The 27,566-nt window shown below is 34.7% G+C and overlaps 1 protein-coding gene across 3 annotated transcripts in view; it reads right to left on the bottom strand.

The window, feature by feature from the left end:
• The window catches only part of LOC115216876 (peroxisome proliferator-activated receptor delta-like), a 131,126-nt gene that overhangs the window by 92,879 nt on the left and 10,681 nt on the right, over positions 1-27,566 (bottom strand). For 2 of the 3 annotated variants that reach the window (XM_036507785.1, XM_029786423.2), the window contains exon 2: positions 19,633-19,665. The exons of the other annotated variant lie outside the window; for it this stretch is intronic. In XM_036507785.1, coding sequence (XP_036363678.1) covers positions 19,633-19,665 — 33 coding nt within the window. The remainder of the gene's footprint in view (positions 1-19,632; positions 19,666-27,566) is intronic. 3 annotated transcript variants of the gene reach the window in all.

Raw genomic sequence — 27,566 nt, forward strand, 5'->3', positions numbered from 1 at the left:
TATAAAAGTGAAATATCATGTATGTATGTGTAAAAGCGTGAAAGCGCTGTGTTTTAAGGATAAATCATCCATAATCACATTTAATTAAGGAAACTAGTGTTAGGCATAAAGTATTTCTAGGCACAATAAAATTAATCAAGTTTAAAATTTAAAGCAAAAATATATAAATAAAATTTATTTAACGGAGTAATACAAATGGTAAGTAAAACATGGTGTACATCTTAAAATAAACGTACGAATTCTGCTTTTTCTTTTTCATAAATCGTAAATCTTTGAAAATTAATAGCTTCATTTTAGTTTCAGGTCTCATTACGTTTCCGCTATTTTTTCCTTGCATTTATACAGAAAGACACTGAGAATTGAACTTAAATATAACTTCATGAATGTTTTTTCTTACTAAAATAATGCTTGCTAATGATTGTTCAGCTATTACAAAATATCAGCAACACTAATTATAAAAGAAGAAACTTTAGAAACTAAGACAAGTTTTATTTAAAGCTTGACTACTATAAGATATACATCAAGAACAAACTGAATATCTATTTCTTTACTACTCACAAGGGGCTAAACATAGAGAGGACAAACAAGGACAGACAAACGAATTTAGTCGATTACAATGACCCCAGTGCGTGACTGGTACTTAATTTATCGACCCCGAAAGGATGAAAGGTAAAGTCGACGTCGGCGGAATTTGAACTCAGAACATAGCGGCAGAGGAAATACCTATTTCTTTACTACCCACAAGGGACTAAACACAGAAGAGACAAACAAGGACAGACAAACGGATTAAGTCGATTCTATCGACCCCAGTGCGTAACTGGTATTTATTTAATCGACCCCGAAAGGATGAAAGGCAAAGTCGACCTCGGCGGAATTTGAACTCACAACGTAACGCAGACGAAATACCGCTAAGCATTTCGCCCGGCGTGCTAACGTTTCTGCCAGCTCGCCGCCTTTCAACAACACATTGAATATCTTTCTATCTAAGGTTTGCTTTACGCGCAACCTTGATATAACTATAGCAGAGACACCAGAGACGTGGCTCTAACATTTTAAATAATAGCAGTTCAATACGATACTTCAGGAATAAAGGAAGTTAAACATAGCAGATTCGATTTAATTCCTCTCAAACGTAAATTACGTTAAGCTTTTGAAATGCCTTTGTGTCTTCAAACTCCTACTAGATTTGGAGTTGAATACCTCTCGTATTCCCCTAAGATTTTAAACTACTTTAAATTACGTTCGTTTTAACTTGTAACGTAAGCTTGTTCTGTTCTGTAGTATCACACCTGCCATCTTTTATATAGACTGCCGAGCGTAGCAAAAACATCGTTGAATGACAAAATAACAGAGTAATGAATAGAAAAGCACCAGCAGTTGGGCGTGCAGTTTCTGTCAAAATTTGATATTTATTTCCTTAAGATACAAAAGGCCTTTTGTCGAAAATGACATTGATAAGTGCTGAGCCCTTACGAAACTATTATCTCCTTATGGAAATGATGGCATTACAAATGTTACAATAAAATGTTACATAATTTACTGATGTGGGTTTGAAGAACAAAATTTAGTTTAATCATACTCAGGTGCACAAATAGAGTAGAAACGTTTCGTAAACTGAAAAAAGGCAAATGAACGTGACAGGTGAATTTATTTAGATGCCATATAACATATACTTTTTGATTAAAAATTCTAAAAGAAAAAAATAGTCATCAGGTATAGAGATACACAAATACTCACACACATACAAACAAACGTACATATATACCAGATAACTTTATTTTTGTCCTTATATATGCATGTTGGTATATATGTATGTATGCATGTACATACATACAACACTGCAACTCTGCAACACTGTATATAAATTCTCTACTGGGAATGACCAGGTTTAAAAATCTGCTGGATCTCACTCATAAGGGAATCTTACATTGCTTATAAACTCTGTATTTGGAAGGACTCATATTAAACTCTGTTGGACTTTTGGACTTTACTCATAGGATATTGGAATATTGAATATATACCATTATGCCTATAAAATGCATTTCCAACTTCAATGCCCATACATATCTTACATCTATTTTCTTTCCTCCACTTCACTCTCTATTTAGTATCACATCTAAACTAACTATGATTTAACTATCCTCTCACACCGTCTCCGATGAAGGGATATCTTTAATAAATATCCTAGAAACAGCTGTAAGATCTTCTATCTATAAATGCTCTAATATCTACACAGCCTTGGTTTTTATCTTATTACACAAAAAAATTCTTATATATATATATGCATATATATGTATATTAGATTGCCACCCACTTAATTGAGTAACATAATTATGTATCGTATTCCCAATAGGTAATAAAATTAAGACGATATTTGTTCAAATATTGTTTTAAAAACTACCTAATGAAAACAAGAAATAAATTGCTATTTCCATATATTTGTTCGATATTTGAATGCATTTTGTCAATATTAGGATCTCCAATAGCTGAAACATGCTGGCAATCATAGTAATTAAATATGCAAAATATACTGTTACCATGCAGCTATGCATATCTTAGAATATTTTATTGAATTTTGCCTTGTGTGCGATTGATTTCTAACCGGTAAATGTCTAACCGGTAGTATATCCAAGTAATAAAATATAAAATGTAAAGCTTATAAAATCCTAGAATAACCACTTAACCAATAATATAAAATGATTTTTTTCGCCCTTTTCAAGCCTAGCCAGGCTCATGGGCCCGGCTTCCCGGTTTCTGTGGTGTATGTGCCCCCCCCCCAGCTGGACGGGACGCCAGTCCATCGCAGCGTTATTCGAGAAGCAGGAAGAGAGAATGATAGAAAGTTGTGACGAAAGAGTACAACAGGGGTTGCCACCACCCCCTTTCGGAGCCTCGTGGAGCTTTTAGGTGTTTTCGCTCAATAAACACACACAACGCCCGGTCTGGGAATCGAAACCCCGAATCCGCTGCCCTAACCACTGGGCATATAAAATGTAGAGAAACAAAATAGAAAATTATATTTTTACTTCAAGAAATAAAACAAATAAACTGGATTGTTTTACTCCTGTAGTTTTTTCTTAATCTGTTGAGGCAGTAGATCTGTATGACCTATATTCCATTTCAAGGACATCCGATATTGATAGGGGAAGAAGGAAATAGAATCCATCGCTCAAGAAGTAGGGGTTAAACTAGGAGAGATATTAAGTCTATCAATCAAATTTTCTGACATACTATTACAGACAATATAGTAATCAATCATGCAAATTGTTCTAAATTATCCAGTAAATATCCAGTATAATGTATTGATACTAAAGAAAAAATACGTATTCAGATAATACTAATAAATCGTGTGAAGCAGTGTTGTTACAGTGACTACGCTTTTACCTTCTGTCTATCATTGAATTCCAAGAGTGTGCTAGAAATGATCAGTACTAAAATCCAATACAAATGAATTTATTACTGCTGCAGATATTTTAAAATCAGGTCGACAAATTATTAAATTAGATGCAAGGTTTCCTTTCGGTATGCATTCACTTTTCACAGCGATTGTAATCCATGCAGAAAATTAATTACGTGTTCTTTAATATAACAGATCAAGAATAAATTATTCTTCTCTCACCAGCCAATTGTTGTTATACACGAAATCTTTACCATCTTATCAAGATAGGCTTTCGAATGCACTTTGATTAATATTGGGGATCTTTTCGGTTTGAACGGCAGTTTTTAACATAATTTCTAGGTAACTAAAAAAATTTTAAACTTCGTATACTGGTAGAATGTGTTTATAAAACATCTTTTTCTCTTGGCTTTAATAAGAAAATTCTATAGTTTGTAAGATATTTGTTGTTGTTTTTCTTCAATTTCTGCAAGTTCAACCAATCAGTGACGTCTATTGAGCTAAAAATCATTCTGTGCCGTATGAATATGTCCCTCGTTTAAGAAACAGATTGGGTTTATTTACATTTCTGAAGAAAAAAATATACCCTTCCCCTCACTCCTAACCCTAACTAACCCTAACTAACCCTAACCCTAAAACAGATTGAAATGCAATAGATCGATGCTAGGGTCATAATTATGGGTGACAATTTCATATGACACCGCTAGAAAAAACTGCCGTTCAAACCGAAACGATCCAATATTGGATATTAGCAATGAAACCTCATCCTTATTGCGATAATTTGTACTTTATATACAAACTGTGTACTTCATAGTTTGTATATAAACTATAAATTCTCACAGTAAAGATGAATTTCCATTGCTAATATTCACAGATTCTCACTCGATACAAGGCATTAGCAATGATTTTTAAAAGTTTTGTAAACATATTTCAAGAATTCACTACACGAAACATAAAGATTAATATCTCTTCGAAATAATTTTGGTCGGTTCGAATCTAACTACGATCAGTTAATTTCACATTTTTGGGTTCCTAACTTAGAATTGGGAACACAATTTAGATAATTTCCCTTCAACACGTTTATTTTTACAATGGGTGCAGACATCACTATGTGCCGAAGGAGCCATTTCGCGAACACTGGATTCCGGGTTCTATATTACTATGTAGCACACATAGCTTCTATGAAAGCCATGGACAAAATCAGGTGAAAAGTTTGGTAGACGGAACTGTTCACAAGCTTCATGTGTGTGTGTGTGCGCGCGTTTGCGTGTGAGTGCTTGTGTGTCTATGCATATGTGTGTCCGGGGGGGGGAGTGTGTACGTGTCTGTGTGTGTATGCGTGAATGTATGTTTGAATGCATGCTTGTATGTGTATGTGTGTACATGTGTGTGTGTAATGACTAGAGATGGCTGAAGCAGTCCATCGACAAAATACTTCATGTAATTTCGTTCTGCCTCTGTTATTTCTTTGAACGCTCACAGGCATTGCCATGTGTCCTTTACGGAATCAATAATCATGTACCGTCCTATATACTGGGTTTATAAAAATCAAATAAAATCCTTGAAAGCATCACTACAGCAGCTACAATCCAATGATGACACCAGTAACACACAATCAAGGATATCAAAAATATATAACCCATTTACTTTTCTCTTTTACTTGTTTCAGTCATTTGACTGTGGTCATGCTGGACCATCGCCTTTAGTCGAGCAAATCGACCCCAGGACTTATTCTTTGGAAGCCTAGTAGTTATTCTATCGATCCCTTTTGCCGAACCACTATGTGACGGGAGCGTAAACACACCAGTATCGGTTGTCAAGCGATGTTGGGGGGGGGGACAAACACAGACACACACATATATATATATATACGACGGGCTTCTTTCAGTTTCCGTCTACCAAATCCACTCACAAGGATTTGGTCGACCCGAGGCTATAGTAGAAGACACTTGCCCAATTTGCCACACAGTGGCAATGAACCCGGAACCATGTGGTTGGTAAGCAAGCTACTTACCACATACCACTCCTACGCCTTAATAAAATAAATTAGGAATAGATTTTGCTCAACAGAATATATTATTGGACTTTATTATTTCTTTACACAAATTTGATTTTCTTTCAAAATATTCTGCTCTCTTGAAACTGAATTTGTTTTTCTTGCAAAGAATGTGGTTTTATCTATTATCCCTTTAATAATATTAAATGAAATTCCTATTGTCATACATTAATCAGAATTTTAAAATCAAAATTGTGGATCTTATCTTTGCCACGATACGTTGAGGTTGAATATGATAGGCATTCCTATACCATTCCTTTACCACCAAATGTGAATAAGCGTCAAAAGAAATATCTTGGAAGCTAACCTAATTTATGTTCAAAGATTTCAATTGTATACTTCAAGAAAATAGAAGATAAACTTCAAATTTGTTTGGATTTATTAAACTTTAATCCTTGTCTTACCCAAAATACACTCTATTTTAAGTAGTTACCATAAATTATTGATAAAATCTACAGTATATCGACTGACCATCGGAAAAAAAATAAATGGCTAATGTTGTTGAACGCCTTATTTTCTTTTATAAGAAACACGTCACTTCAAGTAGAAAAATTTTAACATAGACAACATTTTTATTCCCCGGCAGCACTGAAAAGTTAAATGACAGATTTATCAAATCTTTAAGACAGCTGTCACTCGTCTTTGACTTCTAAGCACATTAAATTTTGTCACGCGTTTCACAGCACATATAAACTACATTCTTCATATTCTGAACTCACAAGTAAATTATATTACATAGAAACGTAGAATTAAGTATACTCTATAAGGATATGATTGTTATTATTTACCAGTTAGAATATACAATTAGTAGTCATACACAAATTTTGCCAGAGTGGGCGCTACAAGAAAATTTGAAAGGGTAAATCGAAAATATTTAGTAAATTCACTGAGTGAAGCTTTAAAGTACAAAGGTCGTCCCGAACGTAATGCAAAATCGGGTGAAACAGTTTTATATCTATTTCAAATTGTACGTGTTGGTTTCAAATTTTGGCACAAGTCCAGCAGGTTTTTGGTGTTCAACTGGTTCTTATTTTATCGACCCCGAAAGGATAAAAGGCAAAGTCGACCTCGGCGGAGTTTGAACTTAGAATGTAAAGACTGACGAAATGCTGCAAAGCATTTTGAACGAAGTTCTAACGATTCTGCCAGTTCACCGCCTTTCAAATTGTACGTGTTGGTAGAGTAATTCTTCGTCCTGCTTTTCATTACACGCAAATAATGGGTTCCCTGAAGAAACAACTTGTCGTGATTGATATGAATTCAGGCCCTCCGACATCTACAGAAAGTTACAGTTTATTCACGGTACAACACCTTTGACAAAAGTAATGTAAACAAATGTATAAAGATGTTTAGAAACGTTGTAATCATCACTGAAGTAAAACTTTTTTTTAGAAGCACTCCGTCGGTTACGACGATGAGGGTTCCGGTTGATCCGAATCAACGGAACAGCCTGCTCGTGAAATTAACGTGTAAGTGGCTGAGCACTCCACAGACACGTGCACCCGTAACGTAGTTCTCGGGGATATTCAGCGTGACACATAGAGTGACAAGGCCGGCCCCTTGAAATACAGGTACAACAGAAACAGGAAGTAAGAGTGAGAGAAAGTTGTGGTGAAAGAGTACAGCAGGGATCACCACCATCCCCTGCCGGAGCCTCGTGGAGCTTTTTTTAGGTGTTTTCGCTCAATAAACACTCGCAACGCCCGGTCTGGGAATCGAAACCGCGATCCTATGACCGCGAGTCCGCTTCCCTAACCACTGGGCCATTGCGCTTCCACGAAGTAAAACTAGACAATAGGAAATAATCAACTGCAAACATTGACATGAATCATTCGTGAGTTGACTAATTCATTTTCACGGAGAGACGAGATGAAATCCGTGCGATTGTTGAACAGCTGAACGATGAGCTCAGTGCATTATATGACGATAGAATACATTGGAAAAGCGTGTGTAAAGTGAGCACGTTAGAAGCTGACACCCGATTTGTTGGGTGGAAAGGTTGATGTCTATTTGACTAGATGGAAGCGTTTGAAACTAATGAAGATACACTTTTACCGATCTTGGGGCAGAGGATGGAAATTGGTCGTATCTTTATGATCCAGAAATAAAGGTTCAATTCACGAAACGGTGTCATGCCTCTTCTCAAAATCCTAAGAAAATTACGAGTCAACATTCGGCATAGAAACTCATGACGACCGTTTCGGAGGCCAAGGAGAGTGTAATTCTCCTTGACTTTCTAGAACGTGGCTTCACAGTGACTAGCGAGCGAAATAATGAAACAGCCAAGAAGCTTGGTGAAACTATTACGAGAAAACAAAACGAATTAAGAACTTGAAAATGATCCATATTCACCCTGACAATATTTTTGGCAACAAATCAGGAACGGCAAAGAAGGCCAGTCATTGTTTCTCCTTTCATCGTTCAAGAAAGATCTGGTTACCACAGATGTTCACATGCGGGACAAGTTTTCAGAAAGAACATCTTGATGATACGGACAACGTGAATTTGGGCACGACAGTGCACGAATGAACGTTTTTAAAGAGGATACGGGATTTGGGTTTAACGATGGCACCAAAGCATTGTTGGCAATAGAAACTGTGTTTTCTAGTATTTTCGTTTAGAGGAATGGGAAACTTACTAACGTGTGCATTCTAAGGGACTTATGTCAGTCAATGAAAAAGTTATGTCAACATATGTATTACTTTCGGAACAACCTTGTACTATAAGACATACAAATGTTAACAAGAAATATATATACACTAGATGTATATATGAATGTTCATATGAGTGTGTGTGCGTGTGTGTGTATGCGTTCATGTGTAATGTATATGTATGTCAGTGTATCTGTGTGTATGTGTGTTTGAGAGAGAGAGAGAGAGAGAGAAAATATAAAACTATATATATGTGATATACAGAAAAAGTGTCTCTTCTTTTTAATGTCTAAAATTTTTCTGTCTCTCAATAGGAGTAATTTATTTACGAATTTAAAGTTATCGTAAAACGATGAAAGGAACTGGGATAAAATCAGCTAAATTTGCTTAAATACTGTACCCCTAGTGACTGAAATAAGGAAGTGTAGAGTGAATAATTTAGTCCTAAACATGCCACTAAATAAGGGCCAAACACAGTTGTGATATTTTTGAACAATGATATACAAGATCACGACATGTCAAATTTCTCTAAACAACAACTAACAGTAAGAAAATGGTTAATATACATAGTTAATAAGGATCTCATAAGTAACCAAATTATTACTAGATTTTCTTACACACACACACAAACATACACAGACACACACAGACACACACACAAATGCACTCTCGCTCTTACACACACATATTATTATATTATGATATTCATAATTATGGCGTCACTGAGTTGTCAAGTATAGCGATTTCTTTTCAAACTAAAAAGGAGATATTTATCAATCAATGTTAATGAGAACATTCCAAAACTGTTGCATTTAATGAGAATTCTACAAATATACAATGCTGTGTGAGTTTTATTCTTTAGTTTTGATCTTTGTGTTTATACATTAGAGCGTATCATAAAATATCATAATATGCTAAAAGCAAATAATTTGGGATGCGTACTATCTGCATTGAAGACAATAATCAACTTAACATATATAATACCGTGATCGTTATAAAATGCTAATTGAAATAAGCTGCCGATTCAGTAAGGACGGTATTCTACTGATATCATGTGCAGAATTTTCATGGTGACAATTATTAGCGGCACTTCTTGCGGCTCCTTCTGTTCTGAGCTCAAATACTATCATAATCAAGTTCACTTTTTTATCATTTCGGGGACGGTAAAATAAAGTATCAGTGAAGTACTGGAGTGGATGCTATAAGTAAACTTTCCGCTGACAATTGCTGGCCTTGTGCGAAAATGAGAAAGGATAATTTTTCTCGCAAGCATGGAGACAAAGTTAAAAATTTGTTCCGTTTATTGGTTTCCGAATCCAATCATAGAACCCATCATATTTGGAAAAGTCACATTCTTTGTGTGTGTATGTAGGATGAATGGACGAGAAGAAAAAGTAGAAAACTTACTCTATTTCCATTATTTACATTATTTACATTTGACGATATTTGTCCTCATCTTGTTTGTTGTTAACACAAGGTTTCGGCTGATATACCCTCTAGCCTTCATCAGGTGTCTTAGGAAAATTTCGAACATAGTTTCTCATTCCTAAGGTATGTTTCGATGTTGTTGTCGTTATTATCATCATTATTATTATTATTATTATTATTATTATTATTATTCAGTTCACTGCCTAGAATCGAACTCAGAATCTTGGGGTTAGTAGCCCACGCTCATATATATATATATATATATATATATATATATAGATAGATAGATATATAATTCGTTACTACTTGTCATATTAATAATAATGATAGCATTCATCTCCAGAAACTACAAGCTGCATTTGACCATCATGCGTTGTAGATGTAAAATTCGAACCTTACTTTTATATGAGTATCCTCATCAACTCCAGTTGAGATAGCTTTCATAAAATCTAAACTAGATTGATTTAAGCCGTTTTTGAAAAATACGAAGTCGTTATAATAAATTCCTTAATGATTTCTTCTCTCACTTATTACCACCTTGAACGACCTTCATCTTTTCTTAATTATTACCCCAAATATGTCCTTCAAAATTTACTTCCCCTTTCCCCTGTTCTCGAAAATATTGTTTCCATATTTATAAAGACCCTCCAAAATATATTTCGATTTCCCCTCAAACAGTACAAACTATTTTAACCTTTTATTCTTGATTATATCCTTATAGTTTCTCTCGTTTGTTACCTCCGCTACTTATATTTATTTTAAACCCAGTATATATCGATTTGGAGCGCAATGGCCCAGTGATTAGGGCAGCAGACTCGCGGTCGGAGGATCGCGGTTTCGATTCCCAGACCGGGCGTTGTGTGTGTTTATTGAGCGAAAACACCTAAAATCTGCACAAGGCTCCGGCAGGGGGTGGTGGCGACCCCTGTTGTACTCCTTCGTCACAACTTTCTCTCACTTTCTCTTCCTGTTTCTTGAGTAACGCTGCGATGGATTGGCGTCCCACCCAGCTGGGGCGGGGGGGGGGGGGCACATACGCCACAGAAACCGGGAAATCGGGCCTATGAGCTTGGGTAGGTTTGAAAAGGGCGGCGTTTTTTTTTATATATCGATTTATATTGTGTATTTCTTAAATATAAAACAACCTTTACACGGGGCAGAAAATATTTCGACTTTACAGAAAAGGAAAAGCAATGTTATAGAAATCTTGGTCTTCCAAGTATATTCCTCAAGAAACTTAAATGAGTATCTAAATCGTGTCGCAGAATCGATTAGTTTTTTTTCTTTCTCTAGATCGCCCAACGCTCCCGATAATTAATATTGATTGCATAACTCAATACCAAACTAATATTGTTTTAAAAAGTTCATCTAAATATTAATTGAATCTTACTTTTTAATTAATAAGTTAAGCAAATACTTTAAAGGGATATTTAATATTTAAAGCACAGAAAAATTGAATATGCTATAGTTGAGTACCTTTTCTGTTTGAAGTAATGTAATTAAAGTATCAAATTTGCTTAATTTGTTTCTTTCATTAAATGTTTCCTCCAAAAATATATTCTACTTCGTTTTAAGTAGTGGCCATTCTTTGTTCATTCTGCATTAAAATATCTATTTCTTTACTACCCACAAGGAGCTAAACAAAGAGGGGACAAACAAGGCAAGAAAAACGGATTAAATCGATTACATCGACCCCAGTGCGCAACTGGTACTTAATTTATCGACCCCGAAAGAATGAAAGGCAAAGTCAACCTCGGCGGAATTTGAACTCAGAACGTAGCGGCAGACGAAATACTTATTTCTTTACTACCCACAAGGGGCTAAACACAGAGGGGACAAACAAGGACAGACAAACGGATTAAATCGATTATATCGACCCCAGTGCGTAACTGGTACTTAATTTATCGACCCCGAAAGGATGAAAGGCAAAGTCAACCTCGGCGGAATTTGAACTCAGAATGTAACGGCAGACAAAATACGGCTACACATTTCGCCCGGCGCGCTAACGTTTCTGCCAGCTCGCCGCCTTTCTACATTAAAATATATATTACTGGTTCAGTCACAGTTCATGTATGTTGTTGCTTCTCCTTATCTTGTGCCTTAAATCAGCTCTAACTGCATGCAAAACTATAAGATCCAAATACATTCCAGCCGTGGCCGAGGGGTCTGATTATGTTTAGTTAAACATAATTTATAAAGAAAGAAATATATCTCAATCATGCAGCAGTGTCTGATTTGATAGAGTTTTGGCTGCTATTTTTGAAATGCTGATCAATTGTGCAATGACTCTGACTTTGGCCCGTATTATTTTATACAGTTCTCAAAAGCATTACTATCTTTGTTGATTTTGTTTCACTCGCTGAAGTGTATACCCAAAGCTCTATGCACGAGAGAATGATATCGATTACAAAGCATTTGAACGTTTTTGTGTTTGCCTGTATTTTTTTAATATGCGATGTATTTCAGTTACGACTGTGGATTCTATATCTTTATAGCTCCCATCAGCTAAAAAATACTTAAGAAACGTAAATATTAGGAAACGTTTACAAATAAGGACGTAATAATGATGTTGTACTTATATAGATACACTAAATAATCGTTTTGAGTTCAAATATAACTGGATTCACTCAAAAGCTTTAATCTCACCGCAATCAATAAAAACAAAAAAACAATTTCTCACTCCTTCAATTTTCTTGTCGTTTTTACCAATGTAAGAAATATTATAGACGAAATAATTCATGGACCGTCTCTTTACGTAGCAATGTGTCTGGCAATGTACTCAGCATTAAATTGATTGCTCTAAAGTTTTAAACCATAACATCAAAGTAAGGAAATATATATTCCGAGCATGTATATTAGATGCAGAGTAGTCCTATATATTTAGTTTTTTATTCAGTCAGTTTTTATTTTTTTATTTTATTTTCTACTAAATTTAATGAACCATGGAACCATTATACAGCAACTTCATACTATTAAAGGATTTCTAATAAGCAAACAGATATATACATACATACATATATATACATACACTTCACTATTTTTGTTTTCATGTAGTGATTTTAAGTTTCTCTAATAAACACGTATTTTCACCTGCTTCACGAGCTATTAACTGCTAAATTGGTTAGAGTTGTTGGCAAAGTTTGAAAATAAATAACTCTCTTTACAACATGAATACATAACACTAATGATTAAAACCACACGTTTTTAATATTAACAAACCTAAATTTGAATATAAATTATTAACAGGTCTACATAAGGAGGATGATCACATGGTTTTTTTCCTCCTAATAGTTTTTCAATTAATTTTGTCTATTCTAGAAACAAATTATCGTCCATTAAACAAGAATACACATACATTAGACGTAAATTCTATAACTGTTTAATGACTATTAGTTTTAACCTTATGGCCTATTGCCAATATCAGAAACCATTCTTTAGACTGTGTATGAGGAAAACAGGGCAGAAAACAATTTGTATAAGACAATAAAAACTATAATTTGCATCAAACTAATTTAGAGGGCTTCTATTTGTTGGAATGAATGTAAAGAATTTGGATTCTGTCAACAACAGAAACACTTTGTGCTTGGCAAATACTCTTCAGTCTCGTACAATACTAGATTCAAATTCACTAATTAATTTGTATTACAGACCTGACATAGGATAATTTATAATTATAATAATTTGGACATGTCAAAGTATTTCTTGACTACTCCGAAAACCTTTATTTAAAACGATTATATAAGAGCGAAACCAATGAAAGATTGTCACGACTTGTTTAAAGATAATTGCCCATTGCTTTATTTGAGAAACCGTGAAAAGCTTTCTTTTATATAATTAATGTTATGCATAGTGTTTGGCAATGTATTATAACGCTCGTCTATATACTAACGCATCACATTTCAAATAAACATCGTATCATTGCATTCGACTGAAGTTTAAATTGAGAACTTACATGTTGAATTTGATGCAAATGTACGAAGAATAGAACGTCATAAAAAATTCAGTTTGACTCCAATTGTAACAAAGAGAAAATAATACTATAAATAAATCGCCGAGATTTACTTTTGATCTGTGGTGAATAAGTCAGAAAAATCAAATGTAGAAACAACATGAATACGTTGAGATACTGCATACCCATTTTGCAGCAACACTCTGCTCAGCAAACGAAATTAAGACATCAAGAGGAAATAATTTGAAAGAAACACTAGGTCCCAAAGGACTAACTAATTGATATTCTTAGCTGTAAAGGAGAAAGATAACAGCCTCACAATAGAATCCCTAAAAGGAAGATACGTTGAAAAAACAGAAATTACGATTAAAGAAACGAACCAAGAAAATATAAATATTAATAAGTCGCATTGAAAGGATAAATCTAACACGAGCGAAATAACAGAAGCAGAAACTGGCGTGAATTTTTAAATATAATAGAAATGAGATGCAAGAATGAAAACAATTCTAAGGATGGTAATTATACTTAAAGAGAAATCAATCTAAATGTGGGCATTAGTTAAAAATTAAAACCTATTGAGTATTTTAGTGTGAAGCAATAACAGCGACACCCAACGATAAATTGCAAGGACGAACTAGCAGCAACAATACAATAATGTGATCCTGTCATCGAAGTCTCTAAGAAAACAGATCCAAGCATCAACACTACACGACTAAACGAAACAATGTATAAAACATCCTTAGTAATTACAAAAGTAGTTGCGTAGTAACTCAGATTTACTGATATAGATCTACTTCAAATCCCAAGCAATGAGCATGAATAACTAACATACAAAAATGGTTTATCGATACTAAATAAAATCCATGCTAAAGGACAATTTTATAAAAGAGAAGATATTAGAATAGAAATTTATAAATTGACAATAACAGGATTCAAAATAGAAAACTTAAACTAATAGTTACTCGTTAAATGACAAATAATAACGCCGATTTCAAAGCAGCAACGTTAGTAAAAATGTTGTGTCGACGCCCCCAGACAATGAAGTAGACTAGCTCAATACGTAGATATAGTAGGAGAGGTCTAGACGTCAGGGAGTAGAACAGATCGGAGTCGAGTAGAGAGGCATCCGAACGTGCGACATAACAAAAAATGAATGCATGCATGTAACTAAGGTAGAAATATATGCAGGAAAAATTATGGTATATATCATATATTCGCTAAAAAAATTTTTAGAGAATATGTTAGCCCTCTTGCACAGAGTAATTAAGTTTCATTGACCGGATATTATTAAATATCCGGTTAATGAAGATTGATAGGATACTTAACAAAATCAAGGTTCGTGTGAATCAAAATTGTCAGTCTCACAGAGATGATATTGTATTCCTAAATGAATTGTGGAAATTAACTAAATATAAAGGTCTGGAAATAGAGATAGCCACAAATCATGTATACCAGCAGAAGAATCCCTACCGTAATAGATGCCTATAATGATATAGAATATGCAAATAAATACATAGAATATAATGAGACTTACACAATGTGCAGAAAATAGCATTACTTGGCACTGATGTTATTACATAAATTACTGAAAATAAAACAGAAAACACAAAACCAAAACGAAACACTACACGTACCCATAGTACATAAATTTTCTTTGGTTTTGCAACGAAAGCAAACTAGAAATATAAGGCTTCTGAAAAATATTAATAATTTATTTATATTATGAAAGTAATTATATCTCATCAATGAATTCATTCTGACGTGTTCGTATTTGTCTGTAAATATGTAACATTGACGTTTCATACGAAGATTAATATTCCATTTTGCTTTGAAGGCAGATAGTAAAACCAAATCTAATCATATTGTTTGTCGGGTTACAGTTTTCAAATGTTTTATGGAAACTACTATAAATTCTTTTGTTTCAATTGAGCCTAACGCTTACGAATGTAAAATATCAATTATTTCATAGTTCATGAGCATGAACACTCATAGAACATCAACCTTCAGTAATCGGTGTCGGCAGCCTCCCTCTTGTTACAAACGCATATGAATACGCACACATACACTCACACATAAATAAGTGTATCCGATATATATATATACTCACACATTCAGATACACACACACGTATATATACACACACATATACGCTATATAATAATTCATTCATTTATTTATATGGTATTCTGTATATCTTACTTAACATGGATATACTGTAGAAAACTAGAAAACTGTGGTTTTTGTTTCGTATAGTCGTATATTGCTAAAAGGACACGGGTATATCAGTTATAGAGGAAGAGCATCTGATTATGACGGTAAAATTGCTAAGTCCAGATTTCTCCTACTCTGAGCACCACCAGAAGCAATTATCCTCTAGGATATACAAAAAAAAAAAACTGGTAACAAACACATGTTGTAATGGTTCTCCATTTTGTCTGCGGAAGATCGTCACTGACTGACATAAGTCGCCTAATCTCTAAAAGGAACTTTCGAGTCATTGGTAGCAAAGAAGAAAATGAAATTTATTCGTAATTATTTAATAAGATATAAATTAAAATATGCAGTCTAACTTAGATTTAACAGAAATTTTCTAATACACGCTGTTTGTGCATAAAAGTATTTATAAAGTATATAGTAAAATCTCCGATTAGTGGACGATATGCTTATTAACGTAGACGGGTTAAGGGAATTGACTTTTAATCTGAAGAGTGGACGACTATTTATGAAACATATCAAGTTTGGGTAATTTCTCGATTTTTCTCTGGGCGAAGAGAATAATAAGATCTATACACATTTGATTGGTTTTATCGTATAGGGGTTACTCTTTGTAGCATGACTATATTAAATTTACCAAATATCCGCCTGTGTGTGTATGTGTATGAGTTGCTTGTGTAGGCGTGTTTGTGCGTATGTGTATAATGGTATATACATTATTTTAAACAATTTTCTGTACACAAGTGCACGAATGGTATTTATGGCGAGATGATACTTGCTGCTTCGTAAACACATACTGAATATACCCATACTTATATACCCGTATATATATGAAGAATTCACGAAAAAAAACAAAGACGACGAACAGACAGGTGGTGTAGAAAACAAACAGATGTATTATTATAACGCTCGGGAATTGAAAAAGTCTTTTACTTTTCGAGCATACGCTCTTCCACAGAAAGGAACACACAAAGAAACAAGGAGAGAAAAAATGTGTGTAGTGGCTACCGATCTATCATCGCGATATTTATATATATATATATACATATATATACAAAGTGTGTGTGTGGGGGGGTTAGTTCATCGGTGATCTAAACCATTGAATACGCTAGGTAAGTGCTGTAACGGATCACTGTGGCTCCAAGGTTATAGCCGAGACGGTATTTATGGACCCATTGCAGATTTCCAATGCAGCGGATATATATTTTTTTATGCATATATACATATATACATATATATACATATATATATATATATATATACACGCATATATATGTTAACGTAGATACAAATGCACACACATACGAACATACACATACACACACATACCGATATGTGTGTGAATGTCTATACGTGTATATGTTATCATATCCTTTACCTTGCTTCAACCACAGAACTGCAACCGCGCAACTTGTCGTTTGGAAAGGTTTTGTTAATCAGATCAGACCCATTACTTCTTTTAATTACGATAATTAGTCTACCAACCCACGAAATGAACCAAAGCTGGTTAGGGACAATAATTGCCCACTCTCAAACGCACATAACACAGACACACATATACATACAAAAATACGTGTGTACATATATATTATTTCTTTATTGCCCACAAGGGGCTAAACATAGAGGAGACAAACAAAGACAGACAAAGGAATTAAGTCGATTACATCAATCCCAGTGCGTAACTGGTACTTAATTTATCGACCCCGAAAGGATGAAAGACAAAGTCGACCTCGGCGGAATATATGTGTACATATATATACATACGTGCTTGCGAGCGTGCATGTGTGTGTGTGTGTGTTTGTGTATGTATGTGTGTGTGTGTGTGTGTGTGGTGTGTGTGTGTATTCCCTCAACCAAATTGACTCAGAATGCATAGGTCATGTCAGGTTTTAGTTGCAGAAACTTGACAGAAGTGCCGCAATTCACTGGAGGGCCCACGAAACTACATGTTGATCGTTTCTAGCAGATATGTCTATTAATCCACCAAATCATATTATTGTGTAACTGATTTCATATTCACAGAAACAAGGACAGACACACACACACACACACACACACACACACACACATACATACATACATACATATATACATACATACACACATAATACACGTTTGGGTGTGTACATAAATATCCCATAAGCATATATAAAATTAATCATTTCACGGTAATCATTTCACAGTATGTTTAAATACTATGGTACCAAAAGTCAACGATTCGCTTTTCTCGCCGTGTAAGATCTTAACTTCGACATTAAAATATATTTAAAATTCTGTTATTCGAAATATATCAATTTCTACCTCACATAAAACCCAAATTTAATGTGATATTCTTGCAATCATTGCAGCTTTTATTTCAAGTTAAATCCAATACTAACGCAAATATCAATCTTAATATAATAACCCAAATCCTGAGCGCTAACATTGAAAACTATTGAATTCTGCATGTTTAAAGATTTAAATCGAACTATGTGGCTTAAGTACACTTGTTCATATATTTTTATGTACAATTCTGTCAACGAAATATATGTTAATGAACCAGTGTATAATATGATCTTGTTCAAAGAAGGAAATAGAATCTCAGCTTGCAGCAAAATATTCATACACCATTCTAAGTTGTAGCCATGGTTTCAAACTCCATCATAAGTCAATTGCGAATATACGTGGTAACTGATAACTTCGGCGTACAGTAAAATATATAGCACGTATTTCCCGCAGTTATTAACTCAGTATAGAGATTATTCAGTCAGCAAGAAGTTATCCTTACCTCAACAGAGAGTTTCTATTACTGCATAAAAGAACAAACTTTTAAATATTATAACTAATAAATAAAAAACAAGAACCTACGGGCGGGACTAAAATACGATATATGAATATTTACATGATAGAATAAACAGTATAAGATACTTCAGTAAAATACCGTTGAATCATATGAGTTTAAATAACTACATGAGAAGCTATTACTACTGCCGAGTATAAAAACGCAAAATCATTCCTGCCGTGGTATGAACGTGTGAAGAAGTATTATAATTTACTGTTTTTGCTTCAATCTTTCTCTTTCTTTGTGTATACATATAATGATATGACGCAGACACACACGCACATGTATATAGCTATAATATAATATAATATAACTAGCAGTATCGCCCGGCGTTGCTCGGGTTTGTAAGGGAAATAACTATATAAGCATTTTTAGAGAGTTATAGCCAAAAAAAGCAAAAAAAAATGCATTAAAAATGGAAAGAAAATTATGGTAGTTTTTTTAAAAAATCGTTGACTCCTCGTAGACATTCTTAGAGAGTTACTTCCCTTATATAATAGCGAAAAAAATGCATTAAAATGGAAAAAAATGGTAATTTTTTTTAAATCGTAGACTCATCGTAGACGCGCGCTAATACCCAGAAGGGCTCGATATGAATCACGACTATAAGATACCCGGTTTTGGTTAAACTGCACCGCAAAATGTGGGAGTAGTTAGGAATCTAAATCGTAGGAGACAGACAGCACACAACCTCATTTTTATATATAAAGATATAATGTATAATATAAAACAGAAACACACACATTCACTACGTCACACAGCGGGTACTGATATAGGCATGCATCTAAGGTAGCGAAGTGGAATAATCGTTAGCACGCCAGGCAAATTGCTTGACAGCATTTAGTCAGTCTTTACGTACTATATTATTTACATTATTTACATTATTTACATCTGACGGATATTTGTCCACATCTTGTTTGTTGTTAACACAACGTTTCGGCTGATTATACCCTCCAGCCTTTATCAGGTGTCTTGGGGAATTTTCGAACCTGGGTTCTCATTCCTAAGTTATTTTTCGATGTTATTATTATTATTATTATTATTATTGTTATTATTATATTTATTAGTAGTAATATTAGTATTAGTGTTATTATTATTAGAGCGCAGGTTACTGACCCCAAGATTCCGAGTTCGATTCCAGGCAGTGACCTGAATAATAAAAATAATGATAATAATAATAATAATAATAATAATAATAATAATAATATAATAATAATAATAATAAAAATAATAATAATCATAATAATCATAAAAATAATAATAATAATAATAATAATAATATAATAATAATAATAATAATAATAATAAGGCCAGACATCATATTGAAAAACTTCAAACAAAGAACATGCCTCCTCATTGATATGACTGTCCCAATCGATATAAACGTATCTGTCAAGACCTACCAAAAACTGAGCAAATATAAAGATCTTGAAATAGAAATCAGCAAAATGTGGAAGCTGAAGACTAAAACAATACCTGTTGTCATAGGTGCCCTGGGAATGATAGCAAAAGGGGCTGATAGCTACCTAACTCAGATACCAGGAAACCCAAAAATGGCAGAAGTTCAAAAGATAGTGCTCATGGGAACTGCTCATATCCTACGCAAAATACTCTCTATGTAATCTCAAGGTTTAAAACAAACATAATTTTCGGTTTAAAAAAAAAAAAAAAAAACCTTTTTTTTTTTAGACATTCATTAGTACAACATCCCCACCCCCCAAATATATGGCACACTAGGCATAACAACAACATGAAATTCCAACCCTGTTGTCTCTTGAGGTCTCTGGGTGAGACTTGGAGCCAACTTGTACAAATATAAAGCAAAAGTCAAACATAGAATAATAATAATAATAATAATAATAATAATAACATCGAAAAATGAGAACCCAGGATTCAAATTTCCCCAAGACACCTGATGAAGGTTGGAGGGTATATCAGCCGAAACGTTGTGTTAACCACAAACAAGATGAGGACAGACATCCGTCAAATGTAAATAATGTACATAATTCCTCATCTCTTAAATATAGAACTGCATTTTACGTACTATGTTCAAATTCTGCCGAGCACTTCCTTGCCTCTCATCCTTTCGGGGTTCATAAATTAACTGCCAATCAAGCACTGAGGTTGATGCAATTGAGTTACCTGCTCCCTAAAATTACTGGCCCTGTGCCAAAATCCGAAACCATTATAAACAAGTATCTCCCCACCCTCTCTATTTGTCTGTCTGTCTGTCTGTCTGTCTCTCTGTCTCTCTCTCTCAGTACAAGACTGAAGAGGTATCAGGAGGCAATAACCAACAAAGCAATGGATTTCAATAACTTGCGCTACTTAACTAACAATAGAAGGAGGGAAAAATTCATGAAGCCTGGGCTTCAGAGGTCTACCGCTCTTCAATATCCTCCCGAAGGAGCTGAGAGACCTGCATGGGGTGGATGTAGGTGTCTTCAAAATAAAGCTGGACCTCTTCCTGTCAGGTGGAGGTGCAGATGAGGGCAGCTGCATCAAATTCTCTCATGCACCAAATGTCAATTCCTGAAAAGCATTCGTGAAGTAAAATTATGTAGCAACACCAAATGACGGTGCCCTAGCATGGCCACAGCTCTAGATAAACTAGATAAAATTAGAAATAGAAATTAAAAAATCTGATATAACAACATAGTAACAATGTTACTTCGCCAGAGAAACCTTCTCCATCTTTGTTAGTGTTACCTTTAATTCTATTATTTCTTCAGTCATATCATCATTCACTCATTCATAATTTACCTGTCACATTCGCTATCTTTCTACCGGTATCTCCAAATTACTATAGATGTAAACAAGCTAGCATAATTAGAACGTGTCGACAAGAAGTCCCAAATTTGTCTGTCTTTCTGTCTATCTCTCACCCGCTCTTTCTATTTTTCTCCATGTCTTATCTCTCTCTCTCTCTCTCTCTCTCTGTATTTATATTTGTTCTCGTATTTTTTATTCTATTACCTGTATTAATCAATGCATTATTTTTTTTAAAATCTACACTTGTTATCTCTTTTTTACCGTTCTCTTTTTGAAGAGAATGTAAACGAACCAGCCTCGGTGGTCAAGTAGTTGGAAACAAATACGAAGTCACCCACTAGTAAGTGCATTTACATACATATAAACACACACAAACATTTACACATATATATATACATATATGCATACACACACACATATATATATATATATAATAATAATAATAATAATAATAATAATAATAATAATAATAATAATAATAATAGGGAGTATAACTCCAAACTTGCAAGGAAAAATTCAATTTAGTATTAAATCAAATTTCACAATATAAATATATAACATACAAATTAGAGATAAAACAACTATTATGCAACTCAAACAGTGATATACATAAAACAATTATGTTTTGGTTTATGCCTACCACTGTTTGAATTGCATAATTACATATATATTTTATATATATATAATTTCCATCTATCAAATTGACCCAGGAGATATTTGACAGCCTGAGGCTGTAGAAGAAAAAACATTTCCCAAGCTGCAGCGCAATGGGATTGAGTCCAATGCGAAGCGAAGTTCTGAACCACACACGCATATATATGCCTGATGAAGGCAACCAGTAAAAACTTTCGACGTCTCTATCAAACATTTCCTTGTAAAATATATATCTGTGTCTTTATGTGTTTCTGCATCTTTTATTAAAATCACGTCCGTGACAAAGCCCTGCATTTGTTTTCTTATTGCATCTTAATTCTTTTTGTACGTTTTACATGGTTCATTCATCGGACTGCGTTCATGCTGGTGCATCGTCTTGAAGGCTTCAATGGTAATCTAACAAATCGATACGCATGCCTATTAGGTTTAAGCTTGGTACTTATTGTATCGATTTCTGTTGCTTTAAAATAAATATAACGGACTAATAAATAGTGTATGAATAATCCGTATTAAAGAGGTAATAATTGACAGTCTAATTTCATAGATATGGCCCGTGTCTGTATCAGTATGCATTTGTGCCTGTCTTCATTACTGTATAAGATATTTCATAAACTTGCTTGTTGTTCCTCATTTATACATCCGCTATGCTAGTATAAACGATTATAAAATCAAAGCCGTAGTAATCAATGATCCAACTCTTAAAAAATCTTCACTCTTAATTCTAAATAAATATTCTTATACTTTCCGAAGTAAAATTCACATGAAATCTCAGTTTTCGTCAAGGTGATAGAAACTGTTTGCCTTTTCATTTGGCCCCACCAAAGTAGGTTTTCTCTACTTGATGTTGCACTTTTCTCAACAACTCAAATCAGTTTGACCTTTGGTAGATACTCTTTATCAGTGACGCACAAATGATATTTATGACATAAAACTGTATCTACCTGTAAGGGTGAGTTTTTTCAAGGTTTTTTTCGTTTTCTGTTCAACCAAACACTGGTACATTGCAGAAGACAAATAAGGGCTTGTAAAGCTTTTCATGTGTGCTGCATTCATATCATCGTTCTTTTCGGGGTTTAGTGTCAAGTTTAAAAACAGCTGCATATTCAGTTGTAAGGATTTGAAAAGCGTCATAAAGAATCTGCTACCGGAACTTCTATGATCAATGTCAGACCTATCAATGCCAAACACCGGTCGTAAATATGTATGTATGCTTAGGTATGATTGTCTCCACCGCTATAGTTGGTCGATATGTGCTGGTTTGTCAACATTTCCGGAAATTATCGGTTCGGCAAAGGAGACCTGTGAAGTGCTATACTTAAGAATATATACTGCACTCGACTAATTCATTGAAGGCGATGTTCTAGCATGGTCGCAATATGATAGACAAGAAATGTTAATCATACTTGAATGTTTTTTGTTTATATGATCGTCCGATCGAAAGCTAACGTATTCAAACATCTACAAACACAAACTAAGATAAACATAAGACCAAGTGAGATTATCCATGTTATTATATACAGAGGGACAATAGGAATGATCAAATCAAATTTTGTAAACGGTAACATTAGCTGTGTAACATTATAAATTACAAGTACTTTTTCATTTGTATTTTAAATATATCACTAACGTGGCTTTTATTTTTGGATATGGTATCCGTGAGTAATTTTCTGCAGTCATTATGATAACTTTGACACTTGGTGTATATCATAAGGCATCAATAAAGTGATCCTCATATTTCTAATTAGCCAAGTACGAAAAGTCAGTTTTTCGAGAAGAAACTTTAATAAGACAGAAACATGAATATATTGTCCGTTATGGCCAAATTTGAGTAAATAAATATTAACCATACACACAAAATTTCTCCCTCCTCACTGAATGTATATCATTAATTACTTAAATTAGTTTTACATAAAACAAATTCATAGACGTTACTTGCAAGCGACGATGAATTGGTAGTATGTATCTTACTTTCGCTTTCGTTTTGAGCGCCCATATATTAATGCACAAGATCTGTCAGCCTCCTATGTTTATATTAACGGAATGATAATAATACGACACGTACAAGGAGAGACGGAAAAATACACAAGCGTTCGGCTGCTACTGATTTGCAACTGAATAAATTGAAGTATCGTGAAATGAAATGAATTGTTCAGGGTCACAAGACACAGACTAGTTCAAAAATAGAACATCACAATCTTATCTTTCTGAGCGTAAGTCCCCTAAACTCTAGACTAATTCAAAGATACGCTATATTTGTTGATAGCGTCTTCCATTCAAAGCACACTGAGATACGACTTATAGCGGCGGCGAGCTGGCAGAACGGTTAGCACGCCGGGCGAAATGCGTAGCCGTATTTCGTCTGCCGTTACGTTCTGAGTTCAAATTCCGCCGAGGTCGACTTTGCCTTTCATCCTTTAGGGTCGATAAATTAAGTACCAGTAACGCACTGGGTCGACATAATCGACTTAATCCGTTTGTCTGTCCTTGTTTGTCCCCTCTGTGTTTAGCCCCTTGTGGGTAGTAAAGAAATAGAAATACGACTTATAGCACTCAGAGTTAATAACCAACTGTGGAGAACCACAGAAAGAGGAGGTAATTTACGTACCATTGCTTCGCAATGCTAACAGAGCAGGTTTTTAAAAGTGCGTCAAACAGACAGACACATATGTATATTTATGTATGTATTTATATGTGTTTGCATGTTTGTAGTATGTATGTATGATGAAGTATAGTTTATAAATAAATAGAGATGTGTGCAGGTTTCTGTCTTAATTTATCAGCAAAGGAACATAACGTATGTAAAGACACATAAGTAAGAACCTGTGCGTGAGTGTACGTGAGTTTGCAACACGCGGCGGGAGAGTCTGTAGGAAGATATATATATATCAGGAGTGGCTGTGTGGTAAGTAGCTTGTTTACCGACCACATGGTTTCGGGTTCAGTCTCACTGCGTGGCACCTTAGGCAAGTGTCTTCTACTATAGCCTTAAGCCGACCAAAGCCTTGTGAGTGGACTTGGTAGACGGAAACTGAAAGAAGCCTGTCGTATATATATATGTATATATATATATATATATATGTATGTATGTGTATGTGTTTGTGTGTCTGTGTTTGTACCCTAGCATTGCTTTACAACCGATGCTGATGTGTTTATGTCCCCGTTACTTAGCGGTTCGGCAAAAAAGACCGATAGAATAAGTACTGGGCTTACAAAAGAATAAGTCCCGGGGTCGAGTTGCTCGATTAAAGGCGGTGCTCCAGCATGGCCGCAGTCAAATGACTGAAACAAGTAAAAGAGTAAAAGAGTAAGAGTATATATATATATGATGAGGGTGAAGTCCAAATGGCAAAAAGTCCAAGAGACAGTAAAAAGGGAGAAATCCAAGAAAGACCAAACATCGACACACTGATGACAACATCAACACTACAAGTGTCACAATCCCCAACACCATCACAAATACCCACAACAGAACCAAAAGCACAATAAACTTTAAAAAGGAAAATGCCACTACAACAGCAATTACCATCCGCGCTGCAGTAGGATTTCGTGCTAGTGAGGTGGGTCAAAGAAAACCTGATGGCTCTCATACTATAAAACGAGATCATTGAAACAGAGGGGGTGATATGTAGCCTCAACACTTATAGAGTACCGGAGTACCTAATGATGGTGCGAATGACATTAAGCGGAGCTGCCCGTGTGACATTGGATTCCACAGTGTAACGGCCAGCGGATGGCTTTGAAAGGGGTTTCCAGAGGAACCCAGCAAAACAGAGAGGGTGAGAGAATCACTCGACCACAAACAGCACCAGGAGGGCAAATGACACTCACTTTTTCCATTCTTTACTTCTTGGCCTCCACGGAGGTTCTTAAAGTAGGTTGTATAAACGTACGTGGCCTGGTGTCGTCGTGGAAGTAAGGACGCTTGCACAACGACCTCAGGTGACTAATCTGGATGTAATAGCCGTTAGTGAGACAAGGATCGCGGAGACACGGGCCTTGGCACCCATTTTCGATGACTTTAAGATTTTCGCATCTCTTAGTCGACTGGGAATGTGGGGATGGTGTTGTTCAGAAAAAGGCCTGGATTTCTAGATACAGTCGGTCCTTCTGGACCCGAAAAGTAAGCCGGTGGTCCTGGACGTGAAGGATAACGAAGGCAGTGCTTTTAGACTGGCTGCATTGTATGTATGTATGTATGTATGTATGTATGTATGTATGTATGTATGTATGTATGTATGTATGTACGTATGTATGTATGTATGTATGTATGTATGTATGTATGTATGTATGTATGTATGTATGTATGTGTCTTCAGTAAATCATAGATCCGAAAGAGAAGCACACTCAAGGTTATAGAGCAGTTGAGTGTTAAGATTAAAATAGTTATGTCCAGTTTATCGGGTCTAACGAACGCATGTAAAGCTAAGCGCTTTAGGGACGCGAAATCCAGGGTAACGCTATAAACCTACCATAACTATCTTCATCTCTCTCTATATATGTGTGTGTGTATGTGTGTGTGTGTGTGTGTGAATTTATGTGTATTTTCATTGTACTATAAACAATTGCAGCGTGGAAGATATTTATAAGCCATTTAAGAAAGACATAAAAACCGTTAGATTCCCTAACGTGCTGCAAGGAATTTTGTCAGTGAACAGGTTGCGGTCTCAAAACGACGAAAATATTTTGAGAAATTAAATTTAAATGTTGAAGTGAATCTAACGGATTTTGTGTGTTTCTTAATGGCTTATAAACACCTTCCATGCTGCAATTGTTTTCATTCCAGCACACGATCTCAGATCAGGTCACTTGCTATGCAAGTACATCTCCGTAATTCATTGTACTATGTTTATCTAAAAATTAAAACAATTAGAAACATTTATATGTCTGATGAATTTATCACTCTCAGACTTTATTCTCTCCTAATAATATCACATCCCAAAGCTGAAAGATTGATATTTCTCTATATAATATCTAAAGATTCTAAATATACTTATATACTTGTATAGTCTTCTTTTTCTTTTACAAATGCCATTAAATAACGTAAGGTCATTAATGAATAAATTATATGTGTATGGTGTGGAGGTATGGGTATGTATGTATGGATGTATATCCCTTAATTGCCAATTGCCTTAAGCTTGACATGTTACGTAACATGTCAGACTGACAGGAGCAGTTCCAGATGGAGATACATATATTTTCACGGTGGCAAAATATCAACGATAAGATGAGTAAGTAAAGCCTCAGGAAGATATTGCATTCCTTGAGACTTTCCCGACGTGTCTGTATATATTCATAGTCACAAGAGAATGAGAACATTGTAAACATCCAATATCTCAACTATGATGATTTATATAATAGATTCAGAGACCATGTATGAAGACATTCAACGACGTAATGTCTGTAAGAAGTAATCAAATTGACTATAACCATGTTTTTTTCTTTATATTTTAAATTCTAATTCAATGATTCCTAGTAAAGTGGATAGTACCATGAGTCAGGGTCATCTATAAGAGCTAATCAAAATTTTACTGCACAATAAATTAAGCGAAATTTAATTACAAAAGAGTTAGTATGTAACTTATACACTAAATAATGAATTTCTTCTGATTCAATTATAAAAAGCA

Source organism: Octopus sinensis, linkage group LG1, assembly GCF_006345805.1.
Source record: "Octopus sinensis linkage group LG1, ASM634580v1, whole genome shotgun sequence".
NCBI lineage: Eukaryota > Metazoa > Mollusca > Cephalopoda > Octopoda > Octopodidae > Octopus > Octopus sinensis.